The sequence below is a fragment of the Sander lucioperca genome, chromosome 14 (genome assembly GCF_008315115.2).
Source record: "Sander lucioperca isolate FBNREF2018 chromosome 14, SLUC_FBN_1.2, whole genome shotgun sequence".
NCBI classification, from domain to species: Eukaryota; Metazoa; Chordata; class Actinopteri; order Perciformes; family Percidae; genus Sander; species Sander lucioperca.
Genome location: NC_050186.1, coordinates 13,534,213 through 13,558,653, shown reverse-complemented (window position 1 = coordinate 13,558,653; position 24,441 = coordinate 13,534,213). Strand labels below are relative to the sequence as shown.

At 42.0% G+C, this 24,441-nt stretch overlaps 1 protein-coding gene across 1 annotated transcript in view; it reads left to right on the top strand.

The window, feature by feature from the left end:
• Positions 1-22,897, top strand: part of cwc27 (CWC27 spliceosome associated cyclophilin) — a 30,566-nt gene extending 7,669 nt beyond the window's left edge. The window contains exons 11-14 of the mRNA XM_031317418.2: positions 8,471-8,574; positions 17,432-17,541; positions 17,678-17,784; positions 22,358-22,897. Coding sequence (XP_031173278.1) covers positions 8,471-8,574; positions 17,432-17,541; positions 17,678-17,784; positions 22,358-22,526 — 490 coding nt within the window. The 3' untranslated portion in view covers positions 22,527-22,897. The remainder of the gene's footprint in view (positions 1-8,470; positions 8,575-17,431; positions 17,542-17,677; positions 17,785-22,357) is intronic.
• Positions 22,898-24,441: the final 1,544 nt, after the last annotated feature.

Below are 24,441 nucleotides of genomic sequence, written 5' to 3'. Positions count from 1 at the left end.
CCACCGTTGCTTTGCTTTGAGCTTTTTAGCTGCTCTGTGCGCGACTAGGAACACCAACTGGTATCTAGTCACCTGGGAAAAAAAGGAGAGAGAGGATGTTTAAAGGCAGCCGTATTTTTCATAGTTCTGTCTGATTCAGTTTAATGATGCGGGGCTTTTGTTGTTTGCAGATGTACAGTGTGCGATGTGTTTAAGGACTGGTGTCTGCAGCATACTCAGGCCTCAGTTTGGGGGGAAATTTACAACGCTGATTGTATCTTTTTGTCTCAGAGTCAAGGCGGCTGAGACAACCTTGAAATTAGGAGTCTCCCTGAAATCAAAATAGCGTTTACATCAGGTCAAAACTATCGTACGTTGCTATCCAGCAGCCAGATGATATTCCACTGCAGATTGCAAAATGCTTGGACTTGTTCGCATTCATGAGCAAGCTGCCAAATAATGGCGTGTTGTACCCCGGACCAAGACAGTTTAATAACTTGAAAGATGATTCACGATCAATCAAAAGGGATCATTGTTTATACTAAGTTTGTCTCAACGCGCTGTGAGGTTTGATGTTGTTGGTATCGCTGGTTAAGCTTTTATGCTCACAGTTTGACACTTCTTTTACGTTACTATTGATCAAGTCTGGTTTTGCTGTGTTTGAAGTAGGCCTCTTTAGGGGGTTTGCTTTATAAAAGACACTACTGAATGAAGTCCCAAAAGCAGTGTATGTGGTAGTCGCCACTTTTGTTAAACCCGAGGGGCATGACTGGGGAAGCAAAACGCTTCCATATGGCTGTGGGACACAGTGTGAGCTTCTGCCAGCAGGGCCTGGCTCCCTCTGCTGTAGCTCAGGCTGAAGATAACACAACTGCACTTCCTGTTATTTATATCACTTGTTATCACATACTTATGTATGGTGTATACAGTGTGTGGCAGCAGGCTTTAATAATGCCGACTTTATAATAATAGAGTCCGTAAAAATCAAGGTGCAAGATTATCACGTTAGCCACATAATGTCGCTTTACAGTCGTTAGAATAATAACTAAATACCTATAAAGGGGCGTGTGTGTGTGTGTGTGTGTGTGTGTGTGTGTGTGTGTGTGTGTGTGTGTGTGTGTGTGTGTGTGAAATCTCAGAAAATATTGGACAAAGAGCCCCAGTTGACATATTCAAATTCATTGTTAGGTTGAAAAAAAAAAAAAAACAGTCCAAAACCTAAAGAATAGTCATATGAATTAATATCATAAAAGAAAAAAAGCAAATATACATATTTGACTAGGTTGAACCAGTGTATTTGGGGCATTTTGGCTTAAAGATTAATAGTTGCAGATTAATTTTCTGTCGACCGACTAATCTTTATACATAAGCTGTATAATTTAGTACATTTTTAATTACAACTTGATTAATTTGTACTCAGAAATAGGATCATATCATCATGATATGATTCCATTTAAAATCAATAAGTATAATGTGGAGTAATCACCCAGCTTTTTATGCGAATAACACATTGTTACTGGGGTCAGGAATGTAAAATATTGTCAAACTAGACACGTTTTTTTGATGTCAAAGTCCGGTAGCGCTCTAAAAAATCAGTTTGTGTTCCTTCCGGCACTCTGCCATACAAGTGTGTGTCTCACTGCCACTAAAGATTATTTTAATAATTGATTATTCTGCTGATTTAATTACTATTAAATGTCCAGCACAATTTAGTAGACCCCGATATGACGTCTTCAAATGTTTTGTTTCATCCGACCAACAGTCCCAAAAATCAAAGAGGTTCAGTTAACGACATAAAACAGAGAAAAGCAGCAAATCCCCACATTGGAGAAGCTGCAACCAGAGAATGTTCATAATTTTTGCTTAAAAACAATGACAAAAACGATTAATTGGTTATCAAAATAGTTAATTTTTCTAACTGACTAACAGGCTTACTGATGAATTGTCTATTCTTTTCATCTCTAGTCTTCATCTTGCTGGTTCTGGATTCGGTCTTCTGCCACATTGCTCTTTAAAACAGCACTCTTCGAGCCTTGTGGACAGTGTAACTTAAATGGGACATCAGACGCTAATTATCCTGCCTGAGTGGCCGTGGCCCGGACGCTGCGTCACTCTCTATTAATTGGCTGCACCTGTCTCTTGTCATCGGTCATAACCCAACGCGGTCTCGAGGAAAGGTTGCAGAGATCAAGAAAGCATTCGCCGCTGCTGTTCTGCAGAAAACTGCTTGAGATAATCCAGTTCTTGGCAGCGGGATTGTGTATGTTTTGGAACTGCCAGGTTTACACATCTCTGGCCCACTGTAACATGTCTGCCCCATATGGGGCACTTGCTCGCTGGAAACAGTTCCAGACAGCGATGCATGTCTAGGAAGAGGGGGTTAAGACTTTATTTTTTTTTGAAGAATAAAAAGCCAGCAGAACGCCACTTGGACTGTGATCAATGTCAACATTTGACAATGTGCACATGTACTTTGTCTTTTACTCTCAAAAGCAAGCAACATATTATCAGCGGAATAGAAAATTCTCAACTAACTTTAACTGATTTAAGTGTCACGAAAAGATACACTTGATATCTTCAATCATGACTAACTAAGAAAAAGATCTGGTCAATAATTGCGAGGCAGGCGAAGCGCTCTGAAAGATGAACTTTGGTCTGCTGCATGGGTAATGTGTTGGTCTAGATCACTCTGCAAAGTCATGCAAATTCCTGTGTTGAGGTTGGATTCCTCCACTCCAGCTCACAGTTCTCCTTGGCTTTTGACCAAGCCATGGAGTGCCCCCTGAGGGGAGTTCACCCAGCCATCTTGTTATTCTAGCACATTCATCCACATCACTTGCTTCAGTCGTTAGTTTAAGTCCAGCATAGCAGGGAGAAGCTGCTGCTGCTGCTGCTGCCATCCTTGGGTGTTCAATGTTTACTTTTAAATACACATTTGACTTGTTGTGGCTATATTTTTAACTTAAAACAGTTTGACTTTATCAGTAAATTACATGTCTCGAAAGTACCTTGAAGGCCGGGAAATTAAAATAAAGAGAAATCCAAAAAAGGCAAGTACGCCTGCTTGTACATTTTGGAAAAGGATTGAATTTTTGATGAACCATACAGTCATCACTGTACTATTTTTAAGGTTGTCGAAATTCCTGTGTCAGCCTCAGACTCCTGCCAGACACTGGAGTATTAAATGCAAGGTCATGAGAGAGTTTCTTGGTCTTCTGCCAATCACTTCATATGCTTTCTTTATGAAAAGTTAATCATCCACAGCTCTCTGGGTTTCACGTTGTTTTTTTACTTTCTAAAAGAGTGACAGTAGTAGTAGTGGTAGACCGAGGCTGCTGGGACTAGAAGGGATTCACAAAAAGGATCCATAATGCATCTAGCTTTGCCCGTTTAGGTTTGTTTGTTATTGGATGACAACATTAGTGGCTTTTCTATCTCTGTTGGCCTTATGGTTTTTAAATAACCATCAGAGTCTCCTCTCCTGCACCAGATGGAGAGTCCTTTTGGATGGAGATAGCGAGGGCACGCGCCAAAATCCTCTTCCTGCATCCATCATATCATCTTTCAGGGTATAAATCACCCGTACTGAATATTTATTCTTTGTTTTTTTTTTTAGATTTGCATCCAGAAATTGGTTTATAATTAAATGTGTTAAGAATACACTCACATTGCAAAGAGAAAACAAGGTCCAAGGCACCCTTCTTGTGAAATTATTTTAAAAGGCCTTTATTTAGATGGCTATTTCATATTGAAATCTTGCATTTAAAATAGAACTGGGCAGCAACCCACGCTTATCGGCACAAAGCAGCCTTATTCAGGGTGACACACCTTCACACTACAGACTTTTTTTGCTTCCTAAGTTGCACTCAAATTACAATCGGTTCTGTTTCCCCTCATGCTTAATAGCCAGTGCCAGACTGATAAGTGCTTATAAAGCTTATTTTTTAATATTGGACAATGTACTGAGTTGACTGTGCCTGTTGTTTGAGGTATTAAGACGTAGGGACCTAACCAACTATTAGAGAAAAGGGTTGCTTTTTAATATTTAACATTTGGAGTACATTATAAAACGGGTAGCTCAAATCAAGCAATCTGATTCGTAGGTGTGATATAATAACCATATACAACACCTTTGATTCTAATTGCTTTGCACATGAGATTATCACTCCGCTTCTTGTTTTTTTGTCAATGAAAATGTGTAGGAACCCTGTATGTATGCACATAACCCTATGTATTTTTTTTAAATGTAAAATACGGATAACAGTTTCGGCCTCAATAAGAACCTCAAAAATACAGATGCACATCATACTGAACAAATTGTGATTTATCTAGTCTTGTCAAAAAAAAAAAAAGTTGTTACATAATAATTTGTAGTGATGTGAGGGTCTTGAGAGGAATTTGCTGAGCCGCAAGGTGTGTCTTAACAGGTGTTGTCGGGGCTTTTCCTATCCTTTCTGGCCTCTTTCTCTTTATTGGCACCGGGGCGGTGGAGCCGATTGTTTGGCTGTTGTCTTGGATACGTCTCTTGTTTTCCGAATGGCAGCATGTCAAGGCAGGCAGAAAATGATCACTCAGTCCAAAGTGTTCCACGCTGCAGAATATATGTATAAAACCTCACCTCTTAGTCCCAGAGAGAAGAGGCTGGACTGTGTTCAAGTAAGAGCCTTGCGTCATTCTTGACTCTTAGTTTGATATTTCAAGGGCCTGACAACACAGTTATAGAGTCATATGAAGTCCTCACAAAAGCGTCTCAAAAATCATGATCACATTCCAGAGAGTTAAAGTACCTTAGCAGAAAATAACAGTCTTCAAATGTAGACCATTCCAGAATTTATGGTCATATTATTTTGCCCAGTAATCACACATTTAAAACAGAAGATAAACGGGCTGTTTTACTTTTGATGAATGTCAATATGCTGTCTTAAATCGACGTGCAATAGCCAAAAAATAATTTACATCCGACCTGATTTACCAGGCTTTACCTGTTGTGTAACATGTAGTCTCGCTTTGCCAGACCATCCACACGCTGCGGAGCAGAGGAAGGTCTGGCTACTCCACACAGCATTCTGGGATGGGAGAAAAACGTGCTTTGGTTTATTGGCATTTCTTTAAACCAATCACAATCGTCATGGGTGGTGTAAGCGCCCCACGGAGCCGCTGCAAAATAGTCATGCGAGAGAAAACTCAGATTCAACAGACAGTCTAGCTAGCTGTCTGGATTTACCCTGCAGAGATCTGAGGAGCAGTTAACCATAGTCCTCAGAAATCCACCGGAGTTTAAAATTCCAACACAAAGAAAGCGGAAGGAAACGGACATCAGCGAAAATACATGCATCCTGCGGCACCGGCGCAATCCCGGAAGTGGAACGTCAAGGATATAGACTATGTAACATGTGACATTGTGATGGGCAGTTATAGTCTTTGAATTATTTTATTATTTTTTGCCAACCTCTGGATTTGTCACATCTAAGTCTTTGTCTCAGAAAAGAGGTTTTTTGCCATTGCTCCTAGACAGAGCTGAGCTGACGACTTCCCCACACAGAGTGTGACTCTGCCAACCAGTTCTGCTCCTGGCAACTCCGTCTGGACTCAGCTGCAACATTTTTTTCTTAGGGAAGAGAGACAACAAACAACCGAACGTCTGACTGATTCCTCATGTGTATCCTCGGGAGCAGCAGAGAAGCTAACGAGGAAGAGACATGACATCAAATCGGCCACAGCTGTTAATATTTGCCAAGGCACTCACGGTTAAAATATCACTCAGTTTGATGCCTCGATGCTTTGCCACAGACAATGTCAGAGATTTAACAAAAGTAACATGAGTGTTGGACAGCTAGAAACAGAAGAATGAAATAAAAGGCAAGAAAAGGATATAAGTGAACGGCAGTCCAGAGAAGCAGATGTAAGAAACAAAGGCAGCCATTGTTTGGTCTGGAGATGCCTCACATGTTTCTAAGCCAAGGACCCAGACTGTGCAGCTTACCTGTGCTTTGTGGCTCCGCAAGAGAATGGGACAAAAACAGAGCTGTCAGGCAGTACAAAAATATTATAATTTCCTAACATAACATATCTGCTCTGCAACTGGCAGTAGTCTCAATACTGTGAACAAGAGCAATAATCAGCATTTGCTGACCCTGGTTCAGACTTCTAGCCTTTCGCTTCAGGGCCACCTGCCAAAGGGGATGCTACCTTGAGTCAAGGAAGCAAGGATGTGCCTTGGCCTGCCTCTGTCATGCAGTTAAAGATTTTATAAGTGTGGCTGGACAGGAGCGGTGCCTGTAATACTTCATGTTGTGCCACTTGAGTAAAGGAAGTATAAAGTCTTTCATTACTTCTGCCACTAACAGCATTTGACAGTTGTGTATTTCATGTTTCACAGGACATTTCTGTAGTTTATCGCACACAACATGCAGGAATATCACACGACTTTCATCCAAAGTGTGCTCTGCTTTACATGCATGTTCACTGTGTGCATATGTAGAGGTGTGGACTCAAGTCACACGACTTGGACTTGAGTCAGACTCAAGTAATGAATCTGATGACTTTAGACTAGGGCTGCATAATTAATCGCAATTTTATCGAAATCGCAATATGAACTAGTGCAATATCCAAATCGCAGGGGTGCGCAATATTTGTTAAAGGCAAAATGTGTCAAACCATTCTAAAATAAAGTATTGTGGTGCTGCAGAGACGCCCAGGCCTGCAAATCGTATCCTATAGACTAAAGAAAAAATCTTTGTTTGGTACAGATCCTCTCAAAAAAAATCACACTTTCACAAATAATGAAAAAAATAATGATCATTCCCTCCAATATCGTGAATCATATCGCAATATCAGTCAAAATAATCGCAATTAGATATTTTCCTAATATCATGCAGCCCTACTTTAGACTTGACCTGACAAAATCAAAAAAGTCTTGGAGCTTCTCTTTGAATTTGACACCGATGGCATCTAATTTTGTCAAGGGCACATCATGACTAGTTTAGGACTCAAAGCACAACGTTTTTTGACTTGGGACTTGATTTGGGACTCGTTAGTCTTGACTTGGCACTTGTCTGTATAGACTGGGAACTTGATCTTGGCTTGTTGGTCTTTAATTGGGAGTTGTTAACTGGAGACTTGGCTTGGGACTTGATTTGGGACTTGCTGGTCTTGACTTGAAAATTGACTAGAGATTTACTGCCCTTGACTTGGGACTTTGTTGCCAAGATTATAGACTTACTTGTGACTTGCAAAACAATAATATTTCCCCACATCTTGTGCTTATGTACAGCTAAACAATCATTATAAATACAAAGAGGTTTTGAAAAGCCTCAGACAGCAGCATAAAAGATTAGAGACATTGAAGTTTTAATTGCATTTTACTTCACATGCGTGTATTTTGAAAATAATTTGCTCCACGCTAGATCTGTATTCATCACCGCTGTTAAGTGTTGTGCAGTTTAAAAGGTTAAAAAGCTTTATTGAGTGCTGCTACAATGTAGCCTGACAAGCCAGACCCACATCAAGATGTTAGCTCTGGGAACTCACCATTGGCAGGGCTCAATCCGAGGGTTGTCTTTCAAATTCCCTCTGCACTCATGGCCAACCAGAGCAACACTAGTTGATAGATTAAACTTTTGCCGTATCCGGTCGGCAAAACTCCGAACACATCTTCCTTTTTTAAGAATGACTTCAGTGCTTAACTCCAAGTCTTCCAGAGTCGCGGCCAAAGCCGATTCCAAAGACCGCTGTTCGCCAGCAGCAACAGCCATCTTGATTGTTTTCAAGTAGCAGGGAATTCACGCGGAACCGTCGCAACTCTGCCGTCATTATGTTAAATCTGCCCGCCGACTCTATACACAATGTGATTGACCTGAGTTTGGTTTTTCCAGCTCGCAAGCCACCGGATAGTCTAGACGACCCTGGCTGCAAATTACATTTGCTGCCGCTAGGGTGCGTCTAGATTTCTAGGCTAGCTTCAATGACAATTACTCATCTCAAAACAAGAAACACATTGACATTTTTCTCACTTGAGTCTGCTCAACCACAACACCTCATCTAGTGCTTTCCAGGAACCTGGAGGGAGAGAATAACACTTATTTTGTTAAGGCTCCATCAAATTTATTGGAGTAACACAAGCCTTTCTTCATTATGACACTCGCACACAGTGTTTTATGTTTGTTTTATATACCCACCTAATTAGCCATGAACATTACATTTTGAGAGGCAGAACAATTGATGTTTGTTTGTGAAAACCAGTACCACTGAGGGTGTTGATGTATTTGTTTTAATGATGAATAACCTTGTTTAACAGCAGGAGCCAGTGGAGCCAGAAGTCTGCTTTAACTGTCCACTATACATTTGTCGTGACTGACTTTTGTCTGTGAACCTGTTCTTCTGTCATCGTTCTTGTCTGTTAGCCTACTGGTTTAGTCTTTCATAACCGTTATATATATATATATATATATGTTGAGTTTAAACTCTTTTAACTTCATTTCTGACCTCACAGTGATGAATTACGGAAAGAGGCGCGACAGTTGAAGAAGGAACTACAGGCCATAAAGCAAAGGAAAGAAGAAAGTTCAAAACCTGAAGTAGATGAAGCCAAGGAGGGTATGTGAGCAGATTTAATTTTTTGATGGATGCGTATGACTGTTACTCATTATCGGGCGGTTGATAATATACTGTACATGTATCTCACCACAACTAGGTGCTTGAAAAAGAACTCTTTTAGCACAGAGCTGAGTGTGAACAGTCTCTTAGAGGGTGGTCCGTGCTACATTCTCTGCTAATGGACACTTAGACAGGCAACCCTCTGATTTAGTCAATTAGTTGCAGATGGCTATTTTTCACCCCCCACCCCCCACCCCATCCAAGGGTCTGCATTTTTGTGTTAAAGCTCACAGAAAAATTGTGTGGGTGATATTTTTTAGTGGCTTCCATAGTTGCACATCAAACCCCTTGTGTGTTTGTTAGTTTGCAGCTTTGGCCTAAGGGAGTCTATAAAAATCTGCCCCCAAAAACCTCCCTGGGTCTTCACCACACTGCAGTCTGTCATAATGCTGTCAATCTTTGTTGATTTTTTATTTTTTTTTGCTTCTGCTGAAACACATTTTTGAAAATTACAAAAACCGCTTAGGCACAGAGGTTAGGTTGAGGCTGTGTGTGTACAGTATATTGTTAGTATATTTAGTTCGTGGGGGGTTCTGCAGGGACCAGTCTAACTGCGAGATTACCACCCGCCAAAATTTACTGGAGACCATGATGGGCTTTTGTTGCTCAAACATAGTTTTTGTCTCCACAAACACTGATGGTTTTATTGTTTAAAACACAGACACTGAGGCCACTCTTGACTTGCTGCTGATTGATTCAAGATTTAAACATAAAATACAATCATTACATTGTACTTTAATACGAAGATTAACAAAGGTTTTGTTTGGGGCTGCAACAACGGATTATTTTCATAGTCAATTATTTTCTGGATTAATGGATTAGTTGTTTGGTCTCTAAAATGTCAGAAAATGGTGAAAAATGTGGATCAGTGTTTCCCAAAGCCCAAGATGACATCCTCAAATGTCTTGTTTTGTTCACAGCTCAAATATATTCAGTTTACTGTCACAGAGGAGAGAAGAATCTGAACATAGTCACATTTAAGAAGCTGGATTTAGAGAATTTTGACTTTTTTCATAAAAATGACTCAAACCGATTAAGCGATTATCAAAAAATAGTTGGCGATTAATTAAATAGTTGACAGCTAATCAATTCATTTTTGCAGCTCTAGTTCTATTGGTGTGTCTGACTTAATGTGTTGCTCCTAGTGATATCTGCATAGAGTTAAGCTGTTTCTATAAACACCCGAGGCAGAAAGAGGCCTTCTCTTAATAGATCGAGTGCTAAACTCAAGTGTTGAGTCACTAACAGTCCTGCATTGTTATAGCGAGTGGCAACTAGCCTAAGCTCCTCCATTATCTTACAAGGTATTTCAGCTCTGCCAAGGACCTTTGTTTTGTGCTTCTCAGAGGCAGGAGTTTCTTAAAAGAGTTCCTCGTTACATTTCTGTGTTGGAATCAAAAGTTAATTCCATTAGATGGAATTCTAAGATGTCATGGGCCGATGGCCACTGCAGGGGAGACGGATGTCTGCTCAAATGCTGTAAATCCTGAAACTCAGCTCAGCCACAGAGGAACACTGTGGTGAGGGCTCGTTTTATCTCATCCCACTGGAGACACTGGACAGCACACACACACATATTAAATATAAAATGGAACTGTTCCCATTCTTGAACTTATTACTTGTCCTGAAGAATCCATTGTACAAAGTGCTCGCTGACATTGTGTCTGTGGCCAAAATGAAAATGATTGATACCTGATGATTGAGGCATATGATGCAGCCAGGCGTATACCGGGCGACCTATCTCAACGCCCATTCTAGAATAGTTTTGTTTTGAAGGAGGACGTTACTTTAAAACAAAAGCATATAGTGCTGGACTAAACTAGAATATTTGGCGAGACCAATGCCCGAGTCCGAGACAAGTCTGAGTCCAAATAGCAACGAGTCCGAAACAACAGAAAAGCGCCTCCAGTCCGGATTTAAGTACTACAGCCCTGCCAGTAGTAGTACTCCTCATTTCCACCGGTTGCGGAACGGCTCCGTGCTCTGCCGTCCGTCAATACCCACCAGGTCCGGATTTGTTGCGGAACGGCTGCGGCCATGACTGACATCTGAAGTCACGAGAACCCACTAGATCTCACGAAATCAGGTAGAATAGAACCACAAAACCAACAACAGTTAGTTTCCATCCAGAGGAGTAGAGGGGAAACAACCCTGTGCTGTGTTTTCAAGGTGTAGTGCAGGAAAATATGATCCGCCGTGAGCACAGTGTATTTTATTTTGAAAATTAACCGGGTGTTTTATTTTGTTTCTGTGCTCGACATCCTGTCCCGCACTATCCGAATTGTACTGAATTGCTGCGGAGCTCTCCGGCGTCCGGCAAAAATAGAAGCTCTGCGTATCTGCTCCGGAGGGCTGCGGACCACCGGAGCTGGGACAGAGTCGGAACGCAGCCGTTCTGCAGCCGTTCTGCAGTCAGTGGAAATACACACATTGACTTTAATGGAAACCTAATGACTCCACCGCCGTTCCGCAGCCATTCCGCAACCGGTGGAAATTGGGGGGGTTACATCAGTCTCGACGCCAAATCGGGCCAGGGACGTAAAGTGGGGGTGCCCTTGCCTACTTACTATCCTCCTACGTCCGGCGCCCTTGCCCGGAACACACACATTTTAATTTTTGATCTCAACTACACACCTGTAAAGTTTCATGACTGTTTTTTTTGCACGGTTGCGACATTATTGTGGTGACAAAATCTGGCAGCAGACATATAAACACCTGGCAAAGTACTCAAAACTGCCTCTGTGGTAGTTTTCCCTCAATGGTGTTTTAAGCCCCCAACGTCGACTTCAAGGCAGCGCTGCGACTGTCCACTTCAAGACACCTAACCCTAACCATTGCCTAATCCTAGTGCCTTCCAGGCAGCGCTGCCTGACGACGTTGGGGGCTTAAACATCAAACACCGGTAGTTTTCGCTACAGTAGGTAAGTGAAAACGATAACAAGCGTTAACATGTTGATGACACACCAATTTTGCATCTCATGGCACTTGAATAATATCTCTTAAGATGGACAGATGTTGTACCACAGTCGGACAAGAGGTGAACAATCATTACATGAATTTCTTCAGCAGTACAGTTTTTGTCATAGTAAAAGTCACCATACGGTTTTTGTTCATTGGTTTTGTGCTTTTAAATTAAGGTTAGACTCCAAGATGATGTTTATTTCTTTGCTATATTAGTCTCAGTGTAAAGTGGTTGTTTTAAGATCCATACATTCCCACACTTTTGCCATTAAACTACTGAAGCTCAATATGTGACCCTCACAAGCATGAGGAAACAGATATGGGGGGAGTTACCTTCTTGTCATTTCCATCTTTATTCAGTCTTCTGTTGCACCCAGGCCATGGATGCATACAGGAAACAAAGTAAAGATTTTTCCCTGCAATGGTCAGATTTTTCTTCCTGTAATATTGCTATAAATGTGATCCTTGACCAGTCAGTCAGTGCCCATTCCTCCCCCCCCCCCCAGCAGCCGCTGGCCATACGGCTGCTGGCATGTGCACAACGTTGATTGGAGTGAAACGCAAATTGTCTCTTCAGAATTCACCTTTTTCCTTTCAGTTTTCATCACATAAATTATAGCATGTTCCTGTAGTCTGGTTTTCTCTTTCTTGGCATGACGGCTGGGTGCCAGAGCCAAAAATAAGAGAGCCATTCTGAAACCACTGTCCATTCAATACCCACCCTAAATGATGTGGCAGCAGTCTTTATCCCGCTTAGATATTATACAGGTTATGCATGTGTGTGCCCTTGGTGTTTTATTACACTGCCGCCTGTTGCATATTGTTGCAGCAGAGTGATATTTGAAACGGCGATTACCTGTGATCAAGATTAGCGTGTTATTTTGTCTCCTCAATATGCCTTCGGACAGTTTTTGTCCATGTTAGTTTTTTTTCACAGGACAGTCTTTCAGTTGCATACCGGTAGTCGAAGATGGACAGTTGGTGTTAACCTCAAAGCACTAACTGACAATATCATTTTTTATGTGTTTTTGATTGATGATCAGCAGTAGTGTTGCGTGACAACTCGCCGCTGTTTCCTTGATTGTTTAACAGAGAAGAGGAAGCTTTTATCCCACAGAAAAGGCATTTGTCGTCCACAATATCCTTCGGTTGCGACAACATCAGCAGCTTGATTTGTAGCTCCCTTGGGCCCAGGTGACAGAGGAAGGGAGGAATGTAGTTAGAATGGCCATCAAACTCAAAGATAGTAGTTAGTGACAACAGCTGGAGAGGGTGCTGTGTGTTCCTCATGTAGGACCTCGGGGCGTCATCAGTCAGCATGTCACAGGCTGCAGCAGGGAGGCAGAGGAGGAGAGGTGACGGGGGATGATCACTTGTTGATCTCATAAATCAAGAGAAAAAGGTTTGCCCCTCGAGGAGCAGAGCAGACTTCCATGTTGACACTCGGGGGAAGCGGGGAAAGTGTTACACTTAGATTTCCATGGCTGCGTATGGAAATTCCAGTGATTGCTCCGTATTTTCAGTATTTCGCAGCCTAAAAGCTCAGAGAAGCGAGAATAATTGCGTTTTCTCAAATGACAGCCGACTCAAGCGCCCTGTGGGACTGAAGCCTTTCGTTGTTACATTCCTCCTGAGGTGAACTTAAGGTTGTTTAATGCTTCTGCGTCAACTCCACGCCGTCGCTCCTACGGCGTCGTGACCCTTTCGGGAATTCTGCGTCGGGGTTGCTTTGCATCGAGGTGCATTTCACCGCCATAACGCTAGGGGGCGATACGTCTGAGGTTATTTGCGAGGTGTCTGCCAGCCAGTTTATGTTAGCAAGCAAACCTTAGCACAAGTGCCCACAAAGTACTGCTTGCTGGCGAAGTGCTAATTTCAAAACGTTACTGACATCTAGACACTTTACAAATGGATAACCCCGTCATTGTAACCATAATTCAATTCAATTACATTTTATTTATAGTATCAAATCATAACAAGAGTTATCTCAAGACACTTCACAGATAGATTAGGTCTAGACCACACTCTATAATTTACAAAGACCCAACAATTCCAGTAATTCCCCCAAGAGCAAGCGAGGAAAAACTCCCTTTTAGGAAGAACCCTCGGACAGACCCAGGCTCTTGGTAGGCGGTGTCTAACGGTGCCGGTTGGGGGTGTGATGAATAGTGGCAATAATAGTCACAATAAAGATAATGGAACTATGACTAGAAATAGTAGTTGTAGTAGTTCATGGCATAGCAAGGCACTGCAGGGCGTTACAGGACATAGGAGGGCACTGCAGTGCACCGCAGAGCATAGCAGGGTGTAACAGGGCATAGCAGGGTGTAACAGGGCATAGCAGGGTGTAACAGGGTATAGCAGGGTGTAACAGGGTATAGCAGGGCGTGCAGCAGGACCACTGCGACAGCTGCAACCATGATTTTGGTGCCACCTTAATCCAAGGAAACATGCTGGGCGAAAAAGAAAACATAAGGACTCTGGGGAATAAGCTCCCCATAGCTAGGTTAGCGACAAACATTTCTGGGACATGGATGCACACAGATGGAAAGAGAGAGGAGAGAGGAGCTCAGTGTGTTAAAGGAAGGAAGTCCCCCCGGCAGTCTAAAACTATAACAGCATAACTAAGAGAGGCAAGTTAAGGAGAGGAGCCTGGTCGGGCTAGAACTCTTCCCCAATCGGATCGGGCTCTACTGGCCTGCCTCCCTCTACTCTGATTATATTATTGATTATATAGTAGATGAATCTAACGACTATGAAGAGAAGCAGGTGGGCCGGGCTAGGCGGACGCTGCAACTCCTCACTCCCTAACTATAAGCTTTATCGAAGAGGAGAGTTTTAAATGTGGTGACGGTGTCTGCCTCCCGGCTCCGGACTGGAAGCTGGTTCCACAGGAGAGGGGCTTGATAGCTGAAGGCTCTGGCTCCCATCCTACTTTTAGAGACTCTAGGAACCATGAGTAACTCTGCATTCTGGGAGCGCAGTGCTCTAGTGGGACAATAAGTTACTATGAGCTCTTCAAGATATGATGGTGCTTGACCACTTAGAGCTTTGTAGGTCAGAAGAAGGATTTTAAATTCAATCCTGTAATATGTCTGAGTTTATTTGCAAAGCTTATGTCAGTGAAGTAGCATGTTGCTACTCCCCACAGTAGGCTGCTTGAAACACCGACTATCAACACACAGGACCAGTTGACCAATCACAGTCCTTGCGATCTGCGTCACATCGACGCAAAGTTACAGTTTTTTGGAGGTGCACGTCGGGCTACGGCGGAGGGCTCGGAGGGGGGTTCGCGGCGACGCAGAGGGGTCTGCGGGGGTACGCCGTCAATTCGACACAGAAGCATAAAACAGCCTTTAGTTTACACATACCTATTTATTTGCTAAAGAAGAAATGTGCCAAAGTACTTACTACATGAGTGAAATGTCTTCCAGTAAGTGGATGGCTATAAATGACATTATAACAATTCATTTGAGATTTAATGAATTTGTATTTTATATTTAAATGTCTTTATTTGTATTTCTGAAACAAGTTATTTTTTTTTATATTTAACATTATTTTTATCTTTAACTACGTTTATCATGATGGCTGTGGCTCAGCAGGTAGAGCGGGCCGTCCTTTAATCACAAGGTTGACATTTCGATCCGCGGCTCATCCTGTCTGGATGTCGAAGTGTCCTTGAGCAAGACACTGAACCCCGAGTTGCTCCGCCCGCCACCATCGGCGTATGAATGTGTCTATGTGTGTGAGTGAGTGAGAGGCAAATTGTAAAGTGCTTTGCACTTACAAATGCTCTTACCATTTACAACCGAGACCTTATTTCCACGTTAGGGTAAGACAATAGTTTTACCTTTTTTATAAAAGTCACCTTCTGGTGTTTTATTACAGTAATAGCAGCCTTTTGTCCGAGCCAAATCTCCCTTGGGACAAATAAACAAATCTTGGTCTTGATCTAAAACAAGTCAAAGTTTTTCCTAGTTTAAAGGAATACTTAAACTTTTTTGGGAATACGCTCTTTGCAGTTTTGCAGAGAGTTTGATACCGTAGCTCGATACCACTCTGGTAAATATAAAGCTACAGCCAGCAACCAGTTAGCTTAGCTTAGCATTGAGACTGGAAACAGGGGGAAACAAATGAAGTCCGCACACTACGAGCACCTCTAGAGCTCACTACAGTAAGATCTGCTTAGTGGAAAGAACCCTGCCTTTATTTCTCAGAGACTGAGGCTGAGGCTCTGACTATAATTTCATAAACTGGATTTATTATTAACAGATACACAAGTGGACTATTGTGTATTTATATTAAAATCTGTTTATCAGTGCTAAGTTTTACCTTTATGTAAGCAGAATAACAGATGACTTGTTTGAAACATGGCATGTCCAAGGTTTCTTCCTTATTTACTTATTATTTATTAGAATAGTTTGCCCCAAAAAATGTAGAATCTGTAGTTGGTGGTGCAGACCACCTTAGGATAGTTTAGGATTGTTTCTTTGTGTCTTGAGCTTCAATTTTCTCCACTGTGTTTTACGTTGTTGCATTTGTTCTTTAATGTGGTGCTTATTAGCAGAACTTTTACTGCTCATGATAAAGGGCTTTATACAGCACACGTTAACAGAAACTCATAACATTGCCGCTCTTACTGAATGACAAGCAGTGGACTTCAGTGTTTTCTCTGTTACATCATTTGTTTGGTGCCGCTGAATGTGTCCCAGCATCCAGCCCAGAGGCGGCACAGCTTGGCCAGCGAGGTGACGCTGTCCCGGGGCTAGTGGCGGTGTATGTGTGACATCACATTTTGTTGTGGAAAGACAGCGCTGCGGCAGCCAGCAGACTGTGCTCACTGTCTGCCACTCTGTGACTTCACAGCCTGTGTGTCTGAGCTGGGAGATTTACAGAAGCACATTGACTGCATGAGACACCAATGTCAGCATGCTGATTGTCTCTCTCTCTCTCATTCATGATGAGGTACTACTTCACACATACTGCGCAGGAGGACAGTTTGGTGGAAAAAATTGTGGCTTTTACTCTCTCTGCCTGTATTTGTAGCACCAGTCTGCTGCAGTGTCTGCTTTTACATTTGAGCTGCCCCTAACTTTTATTTTAGTGTCGATCATTCTACCGATTGGTTTTTTGATTAATCATGTAGTCCATAAATTGTCAGAACGTAGTGAAAATCTCAATTTCCCAGAGTCCAATGTGACGTTTTCGGAATTGTCTTTGTTTTGTCAGACCAACAGACTAAAGTCACAAAGATATTCAGTGTACTATCACAGAAGATTAAGAAACCCAGAATATATTAACATTTGAGAACCTGGAACTATTTCAAGTGTAATTTTGTCCAAAACTGTCCAAAAAAACTCAGACTAGAATGATGTGAAACAGAGAAAAGCAGAAAATTACATTAAAGAAGCTGGAACCAGAGAATGTTTGGAGAGTTAGCTTCAAAAATGACTTTTACGATTAATTCATTATCAGATAACATTTTATAAAGCAAATTATTCATAAAAAGATTACCCTTTGCTAATATTTCAGTAACACCAGTTTAACCCATTTGTGCATAAGGACTTTATTTAAAATGATAAGGAAAAATACCACATTATTTGTTCTGATTGGTCTAAAGTCGTCAAATCTGGGACGGACAACTTTGACATTTTTTTTCATAAATAATAAGAACTGGATTTAATATGCTCAACAGTTATGTTGTTGTTTCTATTTTGAACATATTTTGTAAAGTACTTTATGATTTGGCTTCATATTGCCACAGCCCTCTAAGATTTATATAAAGCAAACAAAGAGTTAATAGTAATCAGAAGCGGTGTCTCTCTTGTCTCTCCAGTGGATGAAAAGCCAGCCAATGAGGCGGTGGCTGAGTATCTGGAGGGACGAAAGAAGTACGAAGAGAAGAGGAAACAAAAACTGAAGAAAGGCTCAAGCAGAGAACAGCAGGTAAAAGAACTCAATATGCTGTCATTCGTTACTGAACATGAAATACAAATGCAATTCAGGAGACAGAGTGGGGACTCTGTCCTAGTTAATAAGGTTTGTACTGTGTATATTAAAGTATGTCTGATCTTTTTGGTAGACATTGGAACTCCTCAATCGTTTCAAGTCCAAGCTGTCTTCGGCCATCACCGAGGAGGCTCCAGAGGACGCCGTGGAGGAGCTGGCAGAGGACGACGACAAAGGATGGTCAGTGAGCCTTCTGTGCTGCCGGGTTGAAGATGTGTCTGAAGCATTAAAAAAAAAAAAAGAATACACTTAATACCTTTTTATTAAATCCCTTCCAAGTCCTTCCCTACATATGTATATTATGTGAGTCTGGACGGACATGGATATAAACTGCAACTTAACGTACAACCGCGAGGCGGTACTTCTATTTTACTTTAGTATTTTTTTTTTTTTACTTCATCTGCGATTATTGTAATTTAATACTAACCTTAAGTTAGGAGGACATTTTTGTCAGTATTTTATGATGAACCATATGAAAGCTTATGCATCTGGAAAAGGAGTACTGTATATGACAGAATGAAATAGCTGCCGTGTAAGTATTCCTGCTCAGCTTTAAATCACTGACACTATTCGCCGTAGCACATATTAGTAGCAGCATGTGAGCACACCAGAGTCCTGAGTGCTCCTGGAGAGTTCAAGAAGCAGTTTGGCTGACACACGGCTTTTTTCGACGATGAATCTCAAGCATGACAAAAGGCCTTTTTCATTAGCCTCGGCTGCTGGTGTTATTCCTATTGATACCCTTGTGGCGAACACTGAATCAAAAAAAGAAAGCCATTTAATATAACAGTAATATCAGCTTATATGTGACACTAAAGTTGTCAAATACTGCAGAAACCCCTTCTTTGTAACAGGGATGATGAAGCTGACCAGATCCAACGCTTGCTTTAGGGTTCTGATAAATGTGTGTGAAAGTTCAAGGTGTGTGTGTGTGTGTGTGTGTGTGTGTGTGTGTGTGTGTGTGTGTGTGTGTGTGTGTGTGTGTGTGTGTGTGTGTGTGTGTGTGTGTGTGTGTGTGTGTTGTCAAGTTGGGATATCAACCCGCAGCCACCAGATTGGCCATCAGGAAATCAGCCCTGACGCTGTGTTTTCCTCTCATATTCTGTTTTTCACCAAAGATCTCAAAGTCTTACTACACAGAGTAGGGGCTTGAAATGAATACCATGTGTTTGAATTTGAGCAAAGTGTCTGTGTGTGAGAGATTTAGAATAACAAAATCTGTAGTTGCTATTAGTCTCGAGAAGCCCCCTTGAAGTGCAGTCTGTGTGTGTGTGTGTGTGTGGGGGGGGGCGCTAATGAATCTGAGAGAAGCCTTGGCTGGCGTTTGGAGCCTCTCCCGGCTGTAGACACCTCACTGTGTCGCCCCCGCCAGGTATGGGCACAGAGGGAGGGAGGGAGGGAGGGACAGGGGCAGTAGCATAGCAGTCCTAGAAAAACACCAGTGGGAAGTCTGTGCCACTCTGGGAGCACTGCGAACAGAATGTGGGTTACAACAGGTCAGACATTGGAAGTCAAGTCTGGGCCAGAGGAGGTAAACTATTCCATCTGTGTCTGTGTCTACAAATTCTGACTCTCCCTCTTCAGCCCCCTCCTCCTCCTCCTCCTGCTCCTCCTTCTCTCGGTCTCCGCTAACACTCACAACTCACATTGAGAGTCCATGCTCTCAGTGCAAGGAGTTGCTCTTACCATCCCTCCTGTACTCCTTAATTTCCACCCCCTTAGTTGAGCAAAAAAAAAAAATGAAAAAGATAATGAAAAAAGGATAATTTGAAAACATTTAATTGATCTATTTTTCTCAGACCAAATCACTCGTCACTATTTAAATATTTATATTATTTAATATGTAATATATTTATTTACAGACAGATGTAAAGGGTGACCAAATGCATTGATTCAAGGTTAAAAAAACAAACAAACATAAAATATGGAGACAAAATTAAGGAGAGGCTTCTGTAGCGTGGATTCATGGCAGCACAGATCGGTTTTGATAAGCCCTGAACGCTGGGTTTCCTCCTCCCGTCTCGGAGCTGTGTGACTCTGAGGCCGTACGGCCGGCGGGCTGTCATCACTGAGACTGCTAGACAAATTATCAGAGGCAGCCCGCTCGCACAGCAGGAGTCCTCAGGGTCTGCCAGAGTCTAGCCATGACATTCTAGATGAGCTGTCACAACTCCTGCCGATTTCAAACGAACGCTGGAGAGAGTGCAGAGTGCACACACACACACACACACACACACACACACACACACACACACACACCTGAATTGTGAACGCTCAGCCACAGAACGCAGCAGACACATACCACATGCTATACACAGTAGACAAGGCATCACAATATTCTAAAATATACAATAGAGAATACACAGTTTCTTTATTTAGTGCTCGTGTAAAATGTAAATGATCTCTAGCAGATAAGAAAGACCTGTTGATGATGAGGACGTTCCACTTTGGTGATAGCTACGACGTGGAGTTGACGCAGAAGCATAAAACAGCCTTAACAGTCTACAGCCATGCTAGCACCTCTGTGAAGCTTTACTGAAGCACAGCGGTGCTTTGAGCTAGCATTTAGCTCAAAGCTAAATGGTGCTAAATGGAAAAAGTCAGGGATATAACCAACGTCGCCCGGATTCACCCTCTTGGGACCATGAATGGCAATCCATCCAATAGTTGTTAGATATGAATAAATGTTAGATATTTTAGTCTGGAACAAAGTAGTGGACTGACTGACCGACCGACTGGCTGCCATCCATGGAGCCCTGCTGTTAGCATGACTGAAAACAATTGATTAGTCACTCCTGCTGTGTTGTTTAGATTTACTGATAGCATTCACACAGCAGCTGAAGAAATCGTGTCAGTGGGAGAAAATGTGTTTTATCTGTGACACTGATATCTCCTGTGAGGAATGTCCTGATTCTTTAATCTGTCTTTCGGGGAAGAGAAACTGACTGGGGAAATGAAAGACACATGAGCGTCTGTTCTCTGGGGAGCAGGGCTTTCTTTCTGGATTTCTGAACTGCTAAAATCTCTCGAAAATATGAGCCCTGTTACTGTAACTCTCACTTTGTACATTCAGATACCTGCTTAATGCTCCTCTGTCAAAGAAAGTGCTTTTGGTGTGGTTCTTTAAATCATTTTTGCTATAATTTCAATACCGGTATTAATATGGTAGTATATCCCCCAACCAGACTCAGTTTGTGTTTTAACTATTTTGTCTGGGTGCTCTTGTGTCTTTAAATTCCAACAGGGCTTAAAGTCTGTGTTCAAAACACCTTGTGTGCCCTTATAAGCTTAACGTGGCTGCATATTAGCTTCCCACAGACAACAATACAGAGTATTCTGGAAATATTTTGGGTTTAGTTGAAACGAAGTCCAGCTAATCACTATAATTTAACATTCAACCTTTATCTTCATAGTCCATTATGATTCCTTTAGAGCTACAATAATCCATATTTTCATATTCACAATGCATCATATGACTGTATATTTATGACAGACCCATATTCCTATCAAAGTATGTGAATGCATGACTGCAAGCATTGCACTAGGCCAATCCAAACAATATTTTAGTTGTTTTATGCTTTTAATGTTTAGTTTTGATCTCTTTGTGTTTGTGAACTTATCTCAGGCCCAGTCCACAAGTACCCAGGTATTTTCTCTCTTTCGTTCTCAAAGAAAATCCTGTCCACACAGGCACTGTTGTCCAAATGAAAACGTAGAAACACAATTGAAGCGCTGTCATTGGCATGCCAAAGCCTGAAAAAAAAGTTATTATCATAGCTACCTGGCTGCAATGATGCGTTGTTCGCTTTATAGTGCATTTTGACTTCTCTGTTCCTCAATATAGCGGAAGAGTCACATTTACATTTGTACATTTATGTGGAATCATGTGAAAGGTCCTGTTAGTTGTTAGAAGCAGCACTAATTTAGGCACGTCCGGCATTGCACAAAACATCTCCTCTTTTGTGAGACCTCACAAAGAAGATAAAGGTGCACACTCTGACATTAGCCAAAAACTCAGTTTCCATGTCTACACTTCAACAGTGCAGCGGCGCAGGTTCAAATCCGACCTGCTGCCCTTTGCTGCGTGTCATCCACCATCTCTCTCCCACCTTTCCTGTCTATCCACTGTCTATCTAATAAAGGGAAAAAGCCCCCAAAAAATAATCTTTACAAAAAAACAATGAAAATCATCACCCCGGCAGGAGTTTTCTAGAAGATCCATTTTCATTTCATTTTGTGACCTAAAATACAGTTTATGTGTGGACGAAAGGCCAAAACGCAGAGAAAAAGTGTTTTTAAGATTATTTTTTTAGGCCTTTATTCGATAGGACAGGTTAGACACGAAAGGGAAGAGAGGGGGAATGGCATGCAAAGGGCCGCAGGTCGGAACCAAACCCGCGGCCGCTGCGGCAAGGACTGAGCCTCTGTATATGGGCGCATGCTCTACCAGGTGAGCTACAGAGGCACACAAAAAAGCTATGTTTAAAAAAATAACTGTGTACAAGTGGACTAGGATTCAGTTTAACCACTTTTATCTGCCTGTTTGAATACAAATGAAGTTTATTATAATCATTTAGATAATCGTATTTATGATCAGTGGCTGTTTTTCAATTTCAAGTTTTTCCCATTGTGATTATAATATTGTAATCAAACTTGCTTAAAGCAAAAGAGACTCCCAGTAAAAGCTCTGCAGAGCGGTGATTTAGTGGATCCTCTGATGCTGTTCTTTGAACTCTTTCTCCATCTGATTTAGGATGGCCCATGTTCTGCAGTTTGATGAGCAAACCAGAAAAGTGAAGGACGCCGCCATGCAGGACGAGGACACTTTTGAGATCTACGACCCACGCAACCCCGTCAATAAACGGAGGAGGGAGGAGAGCAAGAAGCTCATGAAGGAGAAGAAGGCCAAGGTGAGGTCATAGGCCGGGTCCGGTCCCGCCCGAGCCTCGAGGAACTCCTCAGCATCCTGCCTGTCCACTTCTCCAACACTTCAAACCCCACTTTGTTGAACTGTCTCCTGGCTCCAACATCTGGATCGAGGATGCTGAACTGAGCGCATACGATCCCTGTAATCTGTGATGGAAAGGCCTCTTCGCTTAGAACAGCTACACCCGGACCACGCTCAGTCACTCAGACAACTGTGGTCGTAGCGATGGTCATTAAGGTCATGATCTGATTATGTGTAATGTTCGCTTCTTTGCCATTCTTCTTCCGTTTTATGTTATCTATCAGCTCAAATGTGAGAATTTAGACTTTTGCAACGAAAATAAATAAATACCGTTGGTTAACAGTCTGTAGTGATTTGACTCTTTCCACAATCAAGCAGCTCTGCCATACACTTTATCTTTGTTGTAAAGTGTTTGTGTTTAATGTTCAGTCTATGGTGACATTGTCAGAAATGTCTTAATTCAATGAGACACAAGCTGAGCAAACGTTAGTGGCAGCTGGGCTCACAGACACTCCGCCGCCAAGCTGAACAGCGTTGTAGAAACACAGATTGTTAACGTGAAAATGCTTTATTCAGTGTTTTGCCGGTTTTAATCAGCTGATCAGAGAGGAGGAGACCTCTGCGGGGGAAAAAAAACTCCTGAACGATGAACACTGAAGGAATCCTAAACAGGAGTACCTGTCTGGTGGTGAAGACAACGACTCCCATGATCCCACGCTACTTCACGATCTCACCAAACTGAGTCCTTTATTATTGTTTTGATTGAGAGACCCCCTACCAGCAGAAAATGATATATTGTCCATTAAATCCGTACAAAAACTGCAGTGAAAAAAATATAATGTAGGTTTACAAAAAAAATGGTGTTTATTTTTCCTCTTACCTTTGGACAGCTGTCTCTCTCTGTTTACAGTCGTCATGCTAAGCTAAGCTAACGTCTCCTGGTTATAGCTTCACGTTAAACGGACATGAGAGTGGTATCAGTCTTCCCCACTAGCTCTTAGCAAAAAAAAAAAAACCTTACTTTCCAAAATACAAAACTATTCCTTTAATGCTGAGGTGGACACAGTGATGGCCTAACCACTCTGTTGCATTTTATATTTCTCTGCCACACTGTCCTGCTCAGGTCACCACTGGAGCAGTCAGAGCTTGTAAAAAGGAACTGTTTAAACCAAAGACTTTACCTCACTGTGGTGATTTTCGAGGGTAAGTGATCTGCCACTGCCATGTGTGTGACCAGGAGCTGCATTTGGCCAGCTCACTATTTTTTACTGCACTTCTGGGATTATGCTTAAATTTTCATATGGAACAGGAAGGAGAGTTAATGTTACATTATGAGCCCGGCTCGGCCCGAGTTGACGCAAATCTAAAACAGGTGATACAATGATCTAACTGACTCTATGTGCTTCTGGGTCCAGGTCAGGTTGAGATGTGCCGTTGAGAGAAAAGCTGAAAAAAAGAAATCATCAAATATTTCTCATGAAGACACGCAGAAATGCTCATATAAATTAGCTTTTTAGAAGGACATTGCTTGCCACATACATGAGTAATTTATGTTAAAAGGATACAAGGCAGTGTAATTCCTCCCCAGCACCACCAGGAGAATACTTAATGTTCCCCCCGGTGTCACCCTGCCCGGCTCGGAGCAGGAAATACCACTCTTTGCTGGTCATGTCACTGCCAGGGATGAGATGGAATGGTAATAGCATATCATACAACCACTATCTCCCCCTGTCCTTGTGGGTAAGGGCTAAATATAGCGAGATAATCCTTTTCATCTCTTAGAAATTCAACCAACACTTCATTTGTGACGGGGATTATACTTACCTAGCTTTTTCTTCTTATTGTTATAAAAAAGCATATATGTATATATATAATTTTTTCAACTTGCA